Below are 20,457 nucleotides of genomic sequence, written 5' to 3'. Positions count from 1 at the left end.
TCTAAATGTTTCCAACCGAGGTTGCTTTTATATTCTGTAATTGTAATCTAATTGTGATTATTATTGCGAATAAAAAGAAAACAATCGCTCATCGCTCCCGAGGACGTGGACATGTTGCCGAACCTCGTTAAATTTTGTGTTCTTTATTTGTTTTTACTGCATGTTTATTTCCGGTATTACTTAGCTGATTTCTCAACAATACCCCACCATACACATGTTCAGATATTTATCAGATACGAATGTCTTCCCCATTGTAAATATATAATCACCGACAGATTTCGGTGCAGTATCAGATGCTTGAAAGTCTTCCCCATCGTAGTCAGCACTGTGTCCATCCAGTTATAGCTAGTGACAATAATAGTTTAGTTTACACTTTGTGGATGTTGTTAATCGTAGTTGACTGATAGGTTTTCTTTGTTTAGCAACATTGAAGTTCCTGCAAATCATACTCTGCCGACACTGGCATCAACACGTGCTTTGGTTCCTATGCAATTGTGAATTATTGCTTTCATGTAATGGAGGAACCTTTTTGTCATGTCTGTGTGTCCATCCAAGTTTTTTCTGTGTATACCAATAATGCAGGCTAGGCTTACGTTACTTGGATCAAGTCCGAAGCAACAAGGGGTATGCAGCAGTCCGTTTGTGTGAATCATCCACGTTTGAATCGTCGTCGTCGTTGTGTTGTCGTAGTCACGTGATTTACTTTGAATATGACTGGTGGATGGAGGCTAGTGAAAGAAACTATTTACCCTGTAAGGCTAAATGAGCCTCTAGATGATTAATTTCCCTTTTCCAATATAATAATAAAGTAGCAGGCATGTGATTGGAGCTCATATTAAGCAATCATTAATTTTTGTCTGCTTTATCTGCTAAATGAGCTCATGTGATTTATCTGCTTTCTTTTCAACTTCCAATAAAAAAAAATTAGTGTCTTTTGCTAATCTAATCTTCTTTTTCAACAGTCTATGGTTAAAGTTGATAATTTTTTTGGGACAGAAATTCTAGCAGTCAGGTATGTTAATGAAAAATATACTTTTACAATATCCAGGTTTGATACTTGTATTTGATAACTTTGTATTAGAATACTCGAATTTGTTGAGTTTGATAGCTTGAGATGTTATAGCTCGAACTCGACGATGACTAAGATGGATTCTCTAACTTTGATTGGAGTCGATTTTGAGAAACTTGAAGAGCACAGACGTCTCATTTACTAAACATACAAACATTCACACAATTGTAAAACATGGACAGTTTAAATCGTACAAACAGTTCAGTCATCTCAAACTGGTGTTCATACTTTCTTGCAGGAATGAAAACATGTTCTTCAATTTGCTTTCCGACAATTGATTCTGATTTCCCCAGCATTTCCTGTAAGAGGTTTAATGTTTCCCATCTTGATCATAGACTTGGCAATTTCTTGAAAAATAATTTAGTGTTGGCAGCGTATCTTTTAACCAAATCACCAGTTGATGAATTCCCATTGAAGAGTTCTTGATCTGAATGGAGCAAGCCTTTGTTGTCCAACAAATTTCCGTAATACAGACTATCGAAACGAGTCGGTGTTTGACGATCGAGAGGGGCGAGCACGTTGTCGTTTCCGCTTCTCGGGCAAATCTGTCGCAACGAGTTGGCGAAGGAGGGATCTATGTCTGAGTCATTGTAAATGTGTGACCGGAATGATGTACATCGAGCAAGGCCGATGGTGTGAGAACCTGTGAATCCAAAATCGAACCATGGTAAGTCGATGTTAAAGCGTACTTGTTTGGAGGATAATCAGGGATTTAAATAGTGACCGCAATGAAATATCGGATTTCTTCGAAATGTTCGGATTACCGGAAAGTATTACAAGGTCTTTTATGAGAGACCCTTAGCTGAGAAGCTTGAAAAAAGAGCACTTAGATTGAAGGTTGGTTGTGGAATTCTGGCGTTTGCCGCACTTCGGCTGGCGGTGGTCGAATCTCTTCTTCCCAATCTTACCTTCCATGACGGACCCCCTAACTGCAAACTCGACAAAAATTATCAGTCAACAACATTGTTAATGCAAAGATCGTCGTCCAGAATTTGTGACGAGATATCGTCTTGTTTCGGAATTAAAAACCTCATGCGAGATCGATTTCACCAGAGCATCAACAGAACTTAGTTTATTAACCTGAACAACCGAATCACGAGCTGCAATGGCTAGAATATCAGCGCAGGATACAACTCTAGGACATGCTTTCTCCAGTCGAGCTTTGATTTTGTCGATGACATTGAACCCTCTCGCCGAGTTATTGTTCGGAACCGCAGTTTTCTCACCTATGAACGTCGAGTTATCGTCCAAAAGCACCGATCCATCACATCCCTATTCACCACGAGGATTCACATAAATGAACGAAAACATTGAACACTATGTTACTCAGACTTGTGTCTGAGAACGCATTCGACACGGCCGTTCAAGACAGTATTTCAAGAAAAACGAAGAGCACTCACATTAACGAAACAGTCGTGAAAATGTAATCTCAGCAACGAAGCTCCGACGCGCGTTTCGTTCTTTATAGCAGCTGCGACTTCTGCCTCAACAATAATAGCTTGCGGGCAGGTGGATGAGTAATAACAAGGGAGAGTTGGCCTTTGGCTTGAAATGAACAAACAACAGCAACCAAGATAAGAAACAGTGAAAGAAAACAAGCCATGAAAACACTTTGTCGAACCGAATGATTCGAATAAAGAATGTAATTTGTTGCCTATCATATTGGAAACAAAGTGATACCCCTTTTATATTGTGTAAAAGCGTTAATTTGATTGATTACCACAAAGGAAATGGTAAACGTGTAAGGTTTAAACAAAGATAATGTGGGTTGCCAAGTAACTTTTATCGGTTGCCTTTAGTTTGTTGCCATGTTTATTGCAGGATCTTCTTATGAACGCTTGAGATTCCTTCAGCCTTCAATGCTACCTTTGAGTAAACAAAATCTAATTCAGACCTGAGATTTCGTTTAACGAATGCTATCGTAATCGATTACTGCGATGTATATTCGGCAGAAATTTATCGAAATTTAGTGTTAATCATAATCATAGTCATATAATTGCAGGCATATCTTTAATCAATCAAGCTGTTTCTGATAAGAGTTGCATTCTCTATTAGTTTACCGATGTCCTACACCCTATAATCCTCTTACAAGAACCATAATTTGCAGTTTTTTTTATTACATTTTGTTGTCTCAGTAGGTATTTTTCAATTGACTTTCCTGCAATTGATCCTAATTTCCCCAGAATTTCCAGTGAGAGGCTTGATGCTCCCCATCTTGATCATGGATTTGGAGAACTGTTTGAAAAACCTTGAAGAATCTGCAGCATAGTTTTTGACCAAGGAATTGGTTGAAGCGTCATTGACAAGCTCTTGATCAGAATGGAGGAGACCTTTGTTCTTCAACAAGTTCTGGAAGTAGTAATTGTCGAATGAAGTTGGTGTCTGTAAGTCGAGGGATCGATGAACGTTATCTTTCCCGGTTCTCAGGCATCTACGTTGCAGGGACTTGGCAAACAAGGGATCGATGTTGGAGTCATTGTAGATGCGTGCCCGAAACGATGTGCACCTTGCCAGGCCAATAGTATGTGCACCTGCATACAAAATTCTTAAAAGTACTATTGTATTTGACATGGGTACTGAGACATATGACCCTAAACGTACATGAAAAAGAAGTACCGGAGTCCGAGTACCATAGCTCGAAATGATCGAATTTGACGAGTTCAAGTTTACCTGAAAGTGCCACCAAGTCTTTCAGTGAGAGTCCTTGAGCACGGAAGCTGAATATGAGAGCACTTAAGTTGAGATTGGGTGCAGGAATGAGCTTTCTTGCAGCATTTTTGCTAGCAGTGGTAGAGTCCCTTCTCCCTAGCTTAACTTTCCATGATGGACCACCCAACTTCAAATTGTGGTCATAGACATTTTTTCAGTCACATTGCGCTCAATTACGGCTATAACATCTACTCAAATGTGGACTTACCACGACAGTCGAGTCACGAGCAGCAATGGCAAGAATATCGGAACAGGAAACGACTCCGGGGCAAGCTTTCTCGAGTTTAGCTTTAATGTCATCGACCACATCGAATCCTCTAGCCGAGTTATTGTTTGGAGCTGCAGTTTTCTCGCCAGTGAACGTCGAATTATCGTCCAACAATATCGATCCATCGCACCCCTGCAAGATTTTCCAAAGATCAAACAGCTTGAAGACTGAATCCAATACATTAAAAAGAACACAACATTATGAAACAATGATGCTCACATTAACAAAGCAGTCATGGAAATGCAAGCGGAGCAAAGATGCCCCCATGCGTGGTTCCTGCTTTACAGCGGCTTCGACTCGAGCTCCGACGATGGAAAGTACTTTGGGACAAGTTGATTTGTAGTGATTCGGAGAGAGTTTGCTTCCATGGCCGCCAACAACAGATGCACCTGAGACAAGAAAGACAAGTAAAGTAACACGGAACAAGCTTTAGCCATGGGAGTTCTTACGAAATCTTGAAGAAAAAACCAATGATTTTGGGGTTCCGAAAACTGCGCAAAGTGGAATATAGTACCCTTCTGAGCCTAATATTAGCTCAATTTGTTCATGTATTTAGAAATTCTGCCATTGATGTTTAACGAAAAGGTGAGAAATTATACGTTGTTTCATACACAAATAGACTTAGAGTTAACCCTTACAGTAATGACAATTTGTTTCTTATAATCTATGTTTAGCAAGCTCATCAAAATGACAAATTTTCTTTTTATATTGTTCTTAAACATCATTTCCATCTTATAAACTGATTATATGATAATCTTTGATACATAAGGGAAAGCGTTACCCAATGATTTTTTGACACGTAACTTACTTTAATAAAAACAATTAAAGATCTAAATAAAAAAAGAGATATAGTTTAAACATTTATTTATTAATCGAGTTACTTCGATCTGAGTCATTCAGTATAAAACATAAATAAATTATAATATAATAATATATATATATATATATATATATGAATAAAAGTAAGGGTAAATTATATGTTTAGTATCTTAACTATTACTTTTGTTCCATTTTGGTCACCAAACTATTTTTTCAAAATCATACCTAACGTTTGGTTTTGGTTTCATTTTGTCACCCGACATTAAAAAATTAATGGTGACGCTAACGTGTTACCATAAGGTAATGTCACATCATCATCGAAAAATAAAAATGCCACATAAGCATTTTTGTTAATTTTCTAATGGTGGGTGACGAAAATAAACCAAAACGTAACGTTAGGTATAATTTTTAAAAGATATAATCGGATGACTGAACGGAACAAAAATGGCAATTGAGGTATTAAACGTGTAGTTTACCCTAACATTAACTATTAATAGGCAAGTGATAACTCGCTATTCTCTTGATGGGCTATGTTAATGTGATTGAGCACTTATGCTTGTTTTTCCTCCCAAAATGATGGGTTTCTCATTACCCATCTTTGACAATCAAGCCTCATTGTGTTTTGCTAATTAAACGTCCTGAAAACCATGCACTTCGGGCAACCTTAACAAACGGGCAACCTTAACAAAGGGAATGATTGTTAAATATTCGTTTGAAATTGTGGAGTACGTGGCAAAGCCTTTCACATCAGTGTCCTAATAAATTAGGGCATTTGGCACTGCGTTTCAACCTCTAAAACTCCCAAAACCATCAACCTACCCTACTGTGGAAAATGAGCCATCCCACCCCACCCATTCTTCAACATATTATAATTAATTTTTGTCACCGAGGAAAAACAGGGTTGGATCTGTTCTCTTCTGTTTTGGATAAACTGAAATATTGATTTATTTCCACCCCAAAAGTGGTTTGCAGGAATATGGATGCATGTAGCCTGCTATTATTACTGTTTCTGTTTCAAGAAATTAGTTGTAAACTAGGGTAAACGATATTAATAACTATGATAACACAAAGCTTGTAAATACAATCTGACACTCATTCAATAATTTTCGCTTTGGAATTATCTACTGGCCTCAGAGTAATTGAAAGTATTGTTTTTTTTATCTCGAATCGAATAGTTATATTTATAGGGCGTATGTGCATCGTCAATAAATTTAAAAAAAATATTAACATATACTACTTATAATTACATTAAATTATTCAATATATATTCACTTTTTTAACTTTATTTTCCTTAAATAAGTAGAATTAAATAATTAAGCATAATCAATCGATCATAGTGGTTAAAGAATGATTGTTATCCTTTAAGACCTTGGGTTCAAACATGACTTCGGTAAAAATATTTAGTATCAAATGGTTGAGAGTTTATTAATTGTACCCCAATTAATTAAAAAAAAGGTTTATCAAAGGTGAAATTTAACAAATTCAACTCCAAATAGTCTTCCTTGTATGGAATTTAAAATGGTGACATTGAATGGAACTATTCAAACCTCATGTTATTCGTAAAGTTTAAAATTTGTCCAAATTAACAGAGTTCTCATAAAAGTATTAGGCTTGAAATTTTGTAGACTTATATATGGATCAAGTGGCCCACTCAGGAATTAAATCACGATAAATTCGATATCTCAGTCAAAGTTCATCAACACTTGAATCAAATTGAATCGGCGAATTCTTAACGTCAAAGCGAACTACTTATACTCGACTCGAAAAGCTCGCGAGCAACTCGAAAAATAATATATTTAAAAATGTAATTAGATTATTATTAATATTAACATTTATATGTTATTTTTTCAAAAAAAATATAATCTTTCATGTGTTTAAGGTTTGGGGTCGAGATTGAGTCGAGCTTAATTTTTTTATTTCGAGTGGAGTTTGAAAATTTTAAGCTTATGAGCTTTCAAGTCGAGTCGACTTTAATTTTTTTTTTCGAGATCAATAGAGCTTGATATTTTAAGCTTGCATGTTTTCAAGTTAATCAAGTTTTAATTTTAATGTTTTTGATTTGGGTCGAGCTCAACACAACTCGTTTACGGCTCTAGGCCCACACTAATATGAATAAAGTTTTTTAACCCCATGGGCTAATTTATTAATGTATTGACAATAAAAAAAGAGATGGATAATTTGAATAGGCCTGGGCCTGAATTTTCTAGCACTAGATTTAGTCCATTGGCATTCTTTATTTAATGTTTGTGTTCGAGATTGAGTCGAACTTAATTTTTTTTTTTATTTCGAGTGGAGCTTCAAAATTTTAAGCTTATAAGCTTTCAAGTCGATTCGAGCTTTAATTTTTTATTTCGAGATCGAGTAGAGCTTGACAATTTTAAACTTGCAGTTTTCGAGTTAATCAATTAATTTTAATGTTTTTGATTTAAGTCAAGCTCAACACGACTCGTTTACGGCTCTAGGCCCACACTAAATATGAATAAAGTTTTTTAACCCATGGGCTATTTATTAATGTATTGACGATAAAAAAAAGAGATGGATAATTTGAATAGGCCTGGCCTGAATTTTCTAAAAAATTTGAGCACTAGATTGACCTAGTCCATGGCATTCTTTTTTGAAATATATATAATATGTCTTTACGTATTTAATGTTTGTGTTCGAGATTGAGTCGAACTTAATTTTTTTTTATTTCGAGTGGAGCTTCAAAATTTTAAGCTTATAAGCTTTCAAGTCGATTCGAGCTTTAATTTTTTATTTCGAGATCGAGTAGAGCTTGACAATTTTAAACTTGCAAGTTTTCGAGTTGAATCAAAATTAATTTTAAAGTTTTTGATTTAAGTCAAGCTCGACACGACTCATTTACGGCTCTAGGCCCACTCTAAATATGAATAAAGTTTTTTAACCCATGGGCTAATTTATTCATGTATTGACGATAAAAAAAAGAGCTGGATAATTTGAATAGGCCTGGGCCTGGAATTTTTTAAAAATTTGAGCACTAGATTGACCTAGTCCGTGGGCATTCTTTTTAAGAGACATGATTATATATATATAGGGATAAAATCATGTTACACAATGTAAAATTCTTTTAATTTTACATATATTTAGGATCGTTGAATGAGTGAAAATAGATGGTTGAGATTAACAACATGAAATGAGAAGATATTTACTAGAAAAAAACAAAGAGTTAGTCTCAGCCATATATTTTCATTCATCCGACAGTCATAAATTTATATAAAACTAAAAGAGTTTCACATCGTGTAACAAAATCTTATCCCATATAAAAGAGTTTTACATTGTATAACATGATCCTAATATATATATGCACACACATAGGGAGAGAGAGGCTCATTTAGAACACAATTTATGACCAAACTTGAATTTCAATATGTACAGTGTAAACATAAACTTTATAATAATAAATAATAATATTATATAAAAATTTAATATATGTACGTTTAAAAGAGTAAAAAATTAAAAAATTAATATATAAAAATATTAAATATTAACTTAAGTAAATGAATTGGAATGTGGCATTAGATTTTAGGCGTTGTAAATAGAAAAAATTAGATTGGAGAATTGTCCCCATAACGGGACTATACAATTCCCGATCTAAATTAATCAATTAATATAATAGAAATAAATGATTAAATAAAAATGAATATAGCTAATTTTAGAACTCAGATTTCAAAACGGTTAGGTGAAAAACAGAGCGATAGAAAAATGAAATGAAAAAAATAAAAATAAAACAAATTTTGAGTGTGTTTGGTACGAAAGAAAAATATGAGAACTATACTTTTGTGTATAAATAATATATTGATTTAATAGTTTAGGGCTATAAGGTAATATATGTTTAGAATTTTAAGAGAATAATATTCCCTTTTATTATTGAGGTTAATTGATGAGTTTTATTAAATATATACCTTAAATATAGTTATTATATTGTTTGATTGATAATATATGAACTTTTTTTTATTCATTGGACGACGTGTGAATTTATTTACTAATATGTTTAATAATAATCTTGAATTCCATGGCTCCTACCAGAGCATGCCAAACAGTCAAAATAGACGTCAGAATTTTCACTTTCTTGATGTAATAAAGACATGATGATCTGAATTTTTCAATTTATATTGGTCCTTAAGATTTCATCCAGATGCTACGTCTTTCTCATGAACAATGATATATTGGCATGTTTGTTGCCACTTGCAATGTCTACAAGTGTAGAGACAGTTCAGAATGTGATAGTTCAATAGTATCTAGGCCAAAGGTAGTGAAGCATTATTTCTTTCGACTCCCAAAGGAATCTTTTTCCTCTAATTTTTTAAAGTTATATATATATTTGAAACTATAATATATTAAAAAATCAGGTAAATTATAATGTAAGTTTGTTTTGGATATATATATCATTGATGATGTGATATAATAATGTAAAAAATGATGATGTGATATATATCATGTGTTAAGAGTGATGATTTGATAGTCTTACATCAACAATTAACATTAATAATTAATCAAATAATGATTTCTATTCAACCAAGAGATATTTTATCCAAAAATAAAATGTTGGAGGTTAGAATGCTAAAAAATTAAGAGTTAAAATAAATATTTAGTCAAACGCTAATGGTGAATTTTGACATGGCATAATGAAAAAAGTAGTACCTGAAGGTTGGTAAAATAGTCATTTTGACTCATGTTATTTTTTTTTGAAGCAATTTGGCCCCCCAACGTTTCATTTTGGGGTCAGCTTGTTTAGAAAAAAGAATATGCGTTAAAATGACTATCATGTTAAACATTAAGTACTAATTTTGTCATTATGCCTTTTGACATTATACATATGTCTTTTGACCACTAAATAAATCTTTTCCCTGCATGTCTTCATTATTCGGATTCAGGTGTGATAAATGAATATGTTAAATATGAATATAATTTATTTCCTTAAGTTATATATATAATGTTATGACTCGTACATTTGGGTCCGAGACGATGACACAAGTGTCCGTTAAAGAGGTTCTATGTGAAGTATCAAGTTTGTCAAGATCATCAGACTTGGCCCATCACTTGGAGAATATTGTGGAGCTTATTCACATTGACCTTGCAGATAAGGAAAGTGACATCATATCAGATAATATCTTGGAGGATTGTTTCCATATCCAGTATGAACATTTATCCAAGAAAAGATTCATACCAATTGATGTGATTAGATAAGACTAGGTTTGATTGAGTGGAAGCTCAACTATAAACAGAGAATCTTCTCATCTTATTTGGGTGGATCTCATCTAATCTCATTCCATTCATTCTCACTTTGAGAGAGTAATAATAATATGAGGCATTGTTTCCATATCTAGTGTGAACACGTATCCAAGAAAAGATTCCCACTAATTGATGTGATTAGACATGACTAGGTTTGATTTCCTTAGATTAAGGGATCTTGTAAGAATTGGGCAGATCTTAGTCGTTAATGTAAATCGATCTAGGCCATTGATTGAGTGGAAGCTCAACTATTTTCATCTTATTTGGGTGGATCTCATCTCATTCCATTCATTCTCACTTTGAGAGTATAATAATACTATGAGACATTTACTCTATTTCTCTTTGTCCCTTCGTTCCTGTTCGCGTGTTGTGAGTACTATAAAATATACGCAAATAATGTGCAAGTATACACAATCGCTCAAGTAATATAATGATGAGTGAGTATCGTCTCCACAGGGATTGGGTGAAATTACGAAATTCTAACCAAAGCAACGCACTAAATTATCTAAGTATAGTTAGTCTTGATATATACAAATGTCACGGCAATGGATATGTGTATGCTGGTGGATGCGGATTGATGGTGTGATGGTGTAGCAAATGGAAATGCAGTGGCAATGATGGATGTTTAATATTGAGTATGGTGAAATGTCAAGGCAATGAAAAATGGTAAAGACAGTAAATAAAAAGATAAATAAAATAAGAAGAAAATAATCCTCACGTGACAAGCTTCCAAAGAAATGAATGGTAATGATTGGTCTAAGGTTGCTAAACTTATTTCTCAAGTATATTTAAGCTTTCTTGTCTTTGCTTACTCGACAGGGCTTTCCTAAGGTGTTCAAAAGAACCTAACAGAATAGGATGCCAAGGCATCTGCTCTCACTCAACGATGTTGGACAGCCTACCCTATTGATAAAGACACCCTTTTTAGTCGTTGAAATCCTAACCTAGTCTCTTCCGAGATCTAAGGGATTAAGTTATAATATTCCTAGGCCGGTTCAAAGCCCCTTGAAAATACCATAACCCATTGCTTATGAGGATCTTATCTTGCGTTTCTTCCGAATACTTACAAGTATTTTTAGTTTAGGATTCTTCCGAATACCTAACCTTCATCTAAGAGATTGACATTTCCATGCCTCTTACAAGCCTAGATGGTGAAGCATTCATAAGCAAAACAAATAAAGAACCAAAATAAACTTAAATATACCATTAAAAATAAAGTTTAAACAACCATTAAATCAACCACCACCAAATAAGTTAGTTCATGGTGGGGTTCGAAATATCCAAACACAAAGTCATGAAAATATTCGTTCCAACAACCCACAAAATAATATAAAAATAGCAGCAAAAAGGAAAGTGAGAAGAAGCCTTCGACGCGCCAACGGAGGTCTCCTCTCGGCCACCACAAACCACCTAGCTCGCTAGCTCCTTTCGGCGCCTAGCTTGCCACTCCTTGGAGCTTTATCAATGGAGGAATATCCCAAGGAAGAAGAAAGGAAAAGAGAAAATAAAAATGTGATTTTTCTGCTCTATGCGTGTGCTCTCTGCCCGTGTCTATCTCTCTCCCATGAGGTGTCATATATAAAAAAAATATAGGGGTAATGATGAGTTTGTTGGGTGCAAAATACCCCTCATACCCCTAGAATCACATGTTGTGCATGAACCTTATCCTTCAAGTGGAAGTGGTCCTTTGGCAGCTCTGGCAGGTGGTTACAGCAGTCCTTCACGTGCAGAGACAGCTGTCCAGTGCCAGCTGTCCTTATGCAGAAATATCTTTTTGTCTTTTTCTGCGCCAGAAATGCCGAGGCATTTCAATCTGCTTTAGCAACGTGTGATGCCGCGGCATTACTTCCCAAAGAATCCTTTTTCTTGCTATTCCCTGCACACCATAGACAAACTGCACATTTCCCTCAAACAGCACCATTAAGAAATAAAATAGCACAACCACCACAAATGCAACTATATGCAACTACATGATCCTAAAATGACTAAAATGAGCTTTTAAACAAACAATAACTTAAGTGAAAAAGGCTTTAAAAGTAGCCTTTTTAGGAATAATAACACACCCCCAAACTTAAGCTATTGATTGTCCTCAAGCAATGGATAGCAGTTACATAAGCATAATGTCATGGCAAAGTTCGATAGTAAGACAGTAGGACAAAATTGAATTTCAACCCTCAGAACGATAGGCTTCAACATGCTAGACTTTATCAAGAATTCAAGTACTTTTCCCTAGGTCAAAATCCTTTGTGGTAGTGTGTGTGCATGATTGTATCCAATCTATACTTAGCGAATTTAGACAATTTCTAATCAAGTCCCCTAGTTTTTGTCAAGGCATTTACTTATCATTAAGCACATTTTTTTTAAACTGTTACGGAGTGAGTCAGCTCATCACACCTACTCTCCCACACTCTAGATGAAAGGGAGCATACCTTCCATCCCTGAGCTAGTTAAGTAGAGTCATCCCGTGACTTCTTTCATTCACTCATATGCACAAGGCTTCCATTTATTAAAGAAAGTTCCAGGAAATGCCACGCCCAAAGAGGAGTGTCCCTCTACAGCTATGCTTAAGCATTTATTCACAGTTTCATTTCTAAGGGAGTTTGTTTTTTATTTTTCTTTTAAACACCATACTATATTTCAATGCCAAGACTAACTAAAGTTCCTTCATAAAAATTTCCTAAATTTTCTAAGTATAGAAAACATACAAATCGTGTAAATATTTTTCACAAAGCATCAAGCCCTAGAGTGAGTTCTATCATTCTCAACAGTCATTTACATTCAGATTCTAGCCTAACAAAATTATCATCATCGGGTATCCTCAAAACATTTCATCTAACTGTCATACCATTTACTGATGCCATGGCATAATACTATGCTAATGCTATCATGCGTATGACCTACCAAGAACAATACCTCCCCCAAACTTAAGGGAAGCATTGTCCTCAATGCTTTAAAGAGAACTAAACTAACTATAAATTATATGTTATGCAATGAAATGCAACTAAATGAAAATGGATGCAAGAGAGGTACCTCAATGTTTACGTGGTGGTGGTTCTTTGGAGGTGCTAGTAGCTCCTCATCGGGTGCGCTTTTGGATAGGTGCTGGGTTGGACTCGGAAGAATTGGAGTAATAGTGCGCAATGCGTCCAGCCGTGGTCTTGGTGCGGCGACCACTACGTTGTGCATGAGAAGGATTGGGTGCTGGGAGGGGGCTGGGTGTTTCTTCGACAGGGACAGTGGATGGATATTCAGGAGTTTCGGAACGGTGTGTATCAGGAGTAGGGTCATCAGCAGGAGGATCATGTGCATCGTGCTCAGGCTCTGGAGATGCCTCGGCATTGAATGCCGGCAGAATTTCATCTGGGAATCCAGGAAAATTCCGTTGTCCGTGGGGAATGATTTCTTGAAAGAATGATTCCACCACAGCATCTCTATGCTTCACATATCCAAAGAAGTTACGGATGTCACTGTGTAAAGCATGCATTTGAGCTTGAGCCTGCGTCACAGCTTCCTCGAGAGCAAGTAACCTTGCCTCGGCATTCGATTCTGTAGCACCTGCAGATTTCTCATGAACAAGGTCGTTAAACTTGGGATTTTCAATTCCCAACAACAGTGGAAGTCTAGCCCTAGTGATGCCGATAATCCAGGTAAAATTTCATCAAAAGCATTTTCCTCAACCTTTTTCTTACGACATAAAGCGGTAATTAAATTAGGAAACACCAAAGCACTTGTCTTTTTACCCAAACAATCGTGAACTTGCTGAACAATGATACGACCCACATCAATCGGACGGGATACCATTATAGAATGTAAAAGCAATAAGCGTGAAAGTGATACCGTAGTGTTGTGGGAGGTGGGCATGAGTTTATTCTTGAGGAAGTGATTCCATAATTTGGCACGCGACTGAAGACATTCCCGGTTGACCGAGTATCGGCTCGTCTGGCGACCATTCCACTCAGTGTTTTCGAAACAAAGGTCCTCCAAGACCCATCGTATGTGTTGCTATCGGCTTCCTCTTCGAACGTGGCATGGTTATCCACAACATCCTGCAAATGAAAATAACGATTAATAGCAGTGGATGTAAAACGGATTTGCTTACCTCGAACGAAGATGGAGTGTTGATTGGGCTTGGAAATGTTCGCATAGAACTCCTTAACTAATGAGGCATTCACCGAACCAGGATGACGGGCAAACTTCTGCCACTTAAGCGGCGTCACGATGTCCATAACATCGGGTCCAAAACCACCATCGGTTTCCTCGGTAAAAATAAATCCTAACTCAAAAAAGAGTTTTCGGTTCTTGAAGTTTTGGAACCGAGCCTTGGCCTCATCGTTCTCAAACTGTTGCCAAGCGGTCGTGTCGGTTGGAGCCGGTCTTGAGCGCACCATTTTCAGTGTTTTTGAAGTAAGAAAAATGAAAAAGGAAGAAGCTTTTGAAATCTTTAAAAACTTGGATGTATTTCGGCTATGGAGAAATAACAAAGAAAGAAGATGAATGAAAGAAAGAGAAAATGTAAAAGTTAAAATGAAAGAGAAAAATGAATAATGAAAGATAAAAGAAAAAGTTAAAAAAAATTAAGAAGGAAAAAGGGGTGATAGGACGGTTAAGAGAGAAGTTAGTGGGTGGGTGTTGTGCGTGTATGGGGAAGGAAAAACTGCCAAAAAGCAATGATGATGATGGGACAAAAACTGTGGAAAGAGAAAAGTAAATGTCATAAATTAAATTAAATAAAAAGAAACAAATCAAAAGAATATCTCTCCAATTAATGCTTTGTCCTTTCCTCCTTTTGGTAACCGCTCCTTGTACGGTTTGCAGCAATGTGGTCCCTATAAATCAGATCAAAAATTAATTACAAAATAAAATAAAATAAAACTAAAGAAAAAAACTTGAATGTTAAATTTTATTTATGCACAGACACAAATTCAATGCCGAGGCATCGAATTTTGGTTCTCCTCTGGGCACGCTTCAGTATCGTGCAGCCATAACACATCCTTGTTGTACGGTGGTGGAATTCTATTGTAGGCTTTCAGACGCTGGCCATTGACCTTGAAGATCTTCCCATTGTCTATTCTCTTGATGTCAACAGCTCCATGGGGATAGACATAATGCACCTCAAATGGCCCTGACCATCGAGATTTTAGCTTCCCAGGAAAGAGTTTAAGTCTGGAGTTGTAAAGCAAGACTTGTTGCCCCACATGAAAATGCCGTGGCATCAGTTTTTGGTCATGCCACTTCTTGGTTTTCTCCTTGTATATCCGAGCATTCTCATATGCTTGTGCTCTAAACTCTTCCATTTCATTAAGTTCTAATAATCTCTGCTCCCCAGCTAGTTGAGCATCGAAATTCAATCGCTTGATAGCCCAATAAGCTTTATGTTCAAGCTCAACCGGGAGATGACAAGCTTTACCATACACTAACTTGAAGGGTGACATCCCCAAAGGAGTTTTGAATACTGTTCTGTACGCCCAAAGTGCTTCATCCAACTTTGACGACCAATCCTTTCGCTTTGTGTTCACCACTTTCTCTAAAATCTGCTTGATCTCTCGATTAGATATCTCAGCTTGGCCATTTGTCTGTGGATGATATGCCGTGGTAATCTTGTGTCGAACTCCATATCTCAGCAATGCCTTGGCAATCAACTTGTTATCAAAATGGGGTCCTTCATCACTGATGATAGCACGAGGTACTCCAAACCGAGTGAAAATATACTTGTGCAAAAACTTGAGTACGGTCTTGGAGTCATTCCTTGATGTTGATATTGCTTCCACCCACTTTGACACATAATCCACAGCAAGTAATATATATAATTTTCCTTTAGAAGATGGGAATGGTCCCATGAAGTCGATGCCCCACACATCAAACAGCTCTATCTCCAAAATATTTTGCAGTGGCATCTCATGTCGTCTGGAGATGTTTCCAGTCTGTTGGCATCGATCACATCCTTTGTAAAATGCTTGGGCATCTCTAAACAAAGTTGGCCAGTAAAAGCCTGATTGCAAGATCTTAGCAGCAGTCCTTGCTCCACCAAAATGGCCTCCACTTGGGGCCGAATGACAATGGTACAAAATATCACTTTGCTCCTCTTCAGGTACACATCGTCTAATGAGCTGATCGGCACAATGTTTGAACAGATATGGCTCATCCCAAAAATAGTGCCTTGCATCGTGCTTGAACTTCTTTTTAGCCTGACTATTCAAATCAAAAGGCACAATTCCACTAACAAGAAAATTAACAAGGTCAGCGTACCACGGGATTGCCGCGGCATATAAAATTTTCTCATCAGGAAATTCCTCTTGGATATCTACATTGTCATGGCATTCAGAATTGTTCTCTAGCCTAGATAAGTGATCAGCAACTTGATTTTCAATTCCTTTTCTATCTACCACCTCTAAGTCAAATTCTTGCAAAAGTAAGATCCACATAATAAATCTAGGCTTGGCATCCTTTTTGTTCACTAAGTATTTTATAGCCGAATGATCAGTGTGAACAATAACTTTAGTGCCTATTAGGTAAGGTCTAAATTTATCAAAAGCAAATACTACGGCAAGTAATTCTTTTTCAGTGGTGGTGTAGTTCAATTGTGCTTCATTTAAAGTGCGGCTAGAGTAATAAATAACATGAAATATTTTACCTCGCCGTTGCCCTAAAACAGCTCCTACGACATAATCGCTTGCATCACACATCAGCTCAAATGGTGATGTCCAGTCGGGAGGGACTACAATGGGTGCCGAGATCAGTTGTCGTTTCAGCTCAGTAAATGCGCCGAGGCATAATTCGTCAAACACAAAGGGTTGGTTTTGTTGAAGCAATGTGCACAAGGGCTTAGAAATCTTGGAGAAGTCTTTAATAAATCTTCTATAAAATCCAGCATGTCCAAGAAAACTTCTTATTCCCTTGACCGAAGTTGGTGGTGTCAATTTTTCAATCACTTCAATTTTCGCCTTGTCTACCTCAATACCCTTGTGTGAAATTTTGTGGCCTAATACAATGCCTTCAGTCACCATGAAGTGACAATTTTCCCAATTTAAGACCAACTCAGCCTCTTCTCATCTCTTGAGAACTTTTGCTAAATTGCCGAGGCATCGTTCAAAATCGTCCCCACAAACAGAAAAGTCGTCCATGAAGATATCCAGAAAATCGTCAACCATATCTAAAAATATAGCTTGCATACATCGCTGAAACGTTGTCGGGGCATTACAGAGTCCAAAAGGCATCATCCTAAAGGCAAAAGTGCCATAGGGACAAGTAAATATAATCTTCTCCTGGTACTCTGGTGCGATGACAATTTGATTGTACCTCGAGTACCCATCCAAAAAGCAATAGAATGCTTTGTCGGCCAATCGATCCAACATTTGGTCGATGAAAGGTAGAGGAAAGTGGTCATTCTTCGTAGCTTTGTTGAGTTTTCTATAGTCCATACATATCCTCCATCCGGTCACAGTGCGAGTGGGTAATAGCTCATTATCCTCATTTGTAACCACCGTCGTGCCTCCTTTCTTCGGAACACATTGGACAGGGCTCACCCATGAGCTATTGGAGATAGGGTAGATCACTCCAGCATCAATCCATTTCAGAATTTCTTTCATCACCACTTGCTTCATAATAGGGTTTAGTCTTCTTTGTGGTTCAATTGAATTGTCGTGGCAATCTTCTAGCAGAATCTTGTGCATGTAGATCGTGAGACTAATGCCTTTCAAATCAGCCATAGTCCAACCAATTGCTTTCTTATGCTGCATCAAAACACTTAACAAACTTTGCTCTTGGTTAGCAGTAAGATTAGCAGAAATAATCACCGGTAAAGTCTCATCGCTACCTAAGTAAACATATTTAAGATGCCCTGGCAAAGTCTTAAGCTCTAGATTGGGTGCATGCAATAATGAAGGCTTAGGAGAAATGAATTCATCAAAATTCAGAGGTTCAAAATTCATACTTGATCTAACTTGTACTAAGCTAGATTGCTCCTCCAAAATTGGCAAGTCGTCGGACTCCACTAAGCTTTCATCATCCACCCAATATTCATTTTCTGCTAGCTGAATGAAGTTGTTCTGGCAAAGATGTTCAGTCTCTTCTTCAATCACTGAGTTCAATTCAGAAATGCCTTGGCATTCTTCAGTGTCATCAACATATTTAAGCGTTCTAAAAACATTGGCAGTCACACACTGATCAGCCACTCTCATGGTGAGTTCACCTTTTTCACAGTCTATCAAGATACGTCCAGTGGCTAGGAAAGGTCTTCCCAGAATGATTGGTGCCTTGGCATCAACTTCACAGTCCAGAATTAAGAAGTCGATTGGAAACACAAACTTGTCCACCCTTACTATGACATCTTCGACTCTCCCTTTAGGTTTAACATGGGATTTGTCGGCAAGTTGTAAAATAACTGAGGTGGGTCTTACATCTCCTATGCCAAGCTTCAAGAATATCGATTTCGGCATTAAGTTGACACTTGAACAAAGATCACATAAAACCTTTCCAACGAAATTAGCTCCAATTAAACAAGGAATAATGAAGCTGCCCGGATCATTTCTCTTTGGCGGTAACTTACTCAATGAAGAAAAAAATTCTGTTGCCGTGGCAACAGTCTCTACTTTCCTCTTTTTGGTACAGATGTCCTTCAGAAATTTGGCATACATCGGCATCTGTTCAACAGCTTCCAAGAGAGGTATATTGATATGGAGCTGATCAAGAATGTCTATGAACTTCTTGAACTGAACTTCATCATTGTGCTTCTTCAATCTTTGCGGGAAGGGTGGGGGAGGTCTAGCTTCCTTAGCTGTAGGAATAGAATTTTCTTTTGCCTTGGCATCAGAATCTGGTACCTTGGCAGAATCCTCCTCCTTGTCCTTCTCAGAAACTCTATCATCTTGTAATTCAGCTTCAGTAGTGGGATTAGAATCATCATGCTGTGGCCCACTATCCTTGACTTGTCGATTGATTTGTGTTCCACTCCTAAGAGTTAACACATTGCAGTGCTCTTTTCCAGGCCCTTTAGTGACTTCAGTATCACTTGGAAAACGTCCTTGCTGACGCTCTTGCAATGCCGTAGCAATCTGACCAACTTGACTTTCCAAAGCTCTCATAGACGAGCTATGGCTTTGAAGTAAGGCGCCTTGACTATGAAGTAAAGCTCATTGATTCTTAATTGAAGTAGAATGGTCTTGCAGCATTGTCTTCGTAGTAGATATGAATTCTTGAATTGTAGCTTCTAAGGAACTTATGCTCGCTGAAGATGAAGCTCCTTTGTTAGCATTATGCCATGGCATAACATTTTGGTAACTTTGAGGCTCATTGTGATTCTGCTGCCTAATAGGTTGATTAGCATTGTGGGCTCCTTGATTTCCCCATGAGAAATTGGGATGCTGACGCCATCCAGCATTATAAGTGTTTGAGTAAGGATTGTTGCTGCCTCGATTGTAATTACCAACAAAGTTGATGGACTCATGGTTGGTTGGGCATTCGCTCTCGTGATGATTGCCTTGGCATAACATACATGCCAGATTAATTGTTTTCACTTCCTTCACATCAGTGGAACATTGTAAGTTCTTCAACATATTAGTAATAGCGGAGAGTTGAGCGGACACCGAATCTTTGACTTCTAACTCGAATGCTCCAGGTGCTCTCCTCCCACTCCCAAGTCTTGAGGAAGGAAATTGATAACAATGATTATAGAACTCGAATACTGGATGCCTCCGTAGGTGATTCGTCCAGCAATGTCCCATTTGCTGAGGCATCCAGTAACATCCTCGTGGGTGCATTGACTCCATTATAGAACATGACTACTTGAGTCCAATCATGAAAACCATGATTTGAACACTTTCAAAGCAAACTCTTGTAACGATCCCAACACTCATACATGGATTCGTCGTTGCCCTGGAGAAAAGATGTTATTTCATTTCTTAGCTGCGTATTCATATTCGGTGGGTTGTACCTCAATAAGAAGCTCTTGCAAAGATCGGCCCATGATTCCATCGAACCGGCTGGTACACCACTCAACCAAGCCCTTGCTCGGTCATGCAATGAATACGGAAAAAGCTTTAATTTCAGAAAATCCTCATGCACTCTTTCTTGGCGGAAAGAATCACAAACTTCCAGAAAATTACGAATGTGCTGCCTGGCATCTTCAGTTGGCATACCCCCAAACTGCCCAATGGAATTCAACATGTTGAACATGACTGGTTTCAGCTCGAAATGTGCAGCTTGAATTTTGGGTGCCACAATCCCAGGATTCAGATCATCCAGCATCGGATTTAAATGATCTCGAATAACACGAGGCCTGATAGCAGGTTCAGCATTATTTAATACCGCGGCATTCTGATTTCCGTCATCTTGACCAATGCCTTGG

At 37.2% G+C, this 20,457-nt stretch overlaps 1 protein-coding gene and 1 pseudogene across 1 annotated transcript; both read right to left on the bottom strand.

Annotated features, from left to right (window-relative positions):
• Window positions 1-1,134: 1,134 nt before the first annotated feature.
• Window positions 1,135-2,716, bottom strand: LOC120213043 (annotated as a pseudogene).
• Window positions 2,717-3,176: 460 nt separating this feature from the next.
• LOC120213041 (peroxidase 4-like) lies at window positions 3,177-4,555 on the bottom strand. The gene is made up of 4 exons (XM_039211188.1): window positions 4,266-4,555; window positions 3,987-4,178; window positions 3,740-3,905; window positions 3,177-3,600 (listed from the first exon to the last, which is right to left on the bottom strand). The coding sequence occupies exons 1-4, from the start codon at window positions 4,311-4,313 to the stop codon at window positions 3,215-3,217; spliced, it is 792 nt and encodes a 263-aa protein (XP_039067119.1). The 5' UTR covers window positions 4,314-4,555; the 3' UTR covers window positions 3,177-3,214.
• Between the last annotated feature and the right edge of the window lie 15,902 nt (window positions 4,556-20,457).

This window comes from Hibiscus syriacus, unplaced genomic scaffold (assembly GCF_006381635.1).
Source record: "Hibiscus syriacus cultivar Baekdansim isolate YM2019G1 unplaced genomic scaffold, ASM638163v2 tig00110020_pilon, whole genome shotgun sequence".
NCBI classification, from domain to species: Eukaryota; Viridiplantae; Streptophyta; class Magnoliopsida; order Malvales; family Malvaceae; genus Hibiscus; species Hibiscus syriacus.
This window is presented reverse-complemented; position numbering and strand designations above follow the sequence as displayed.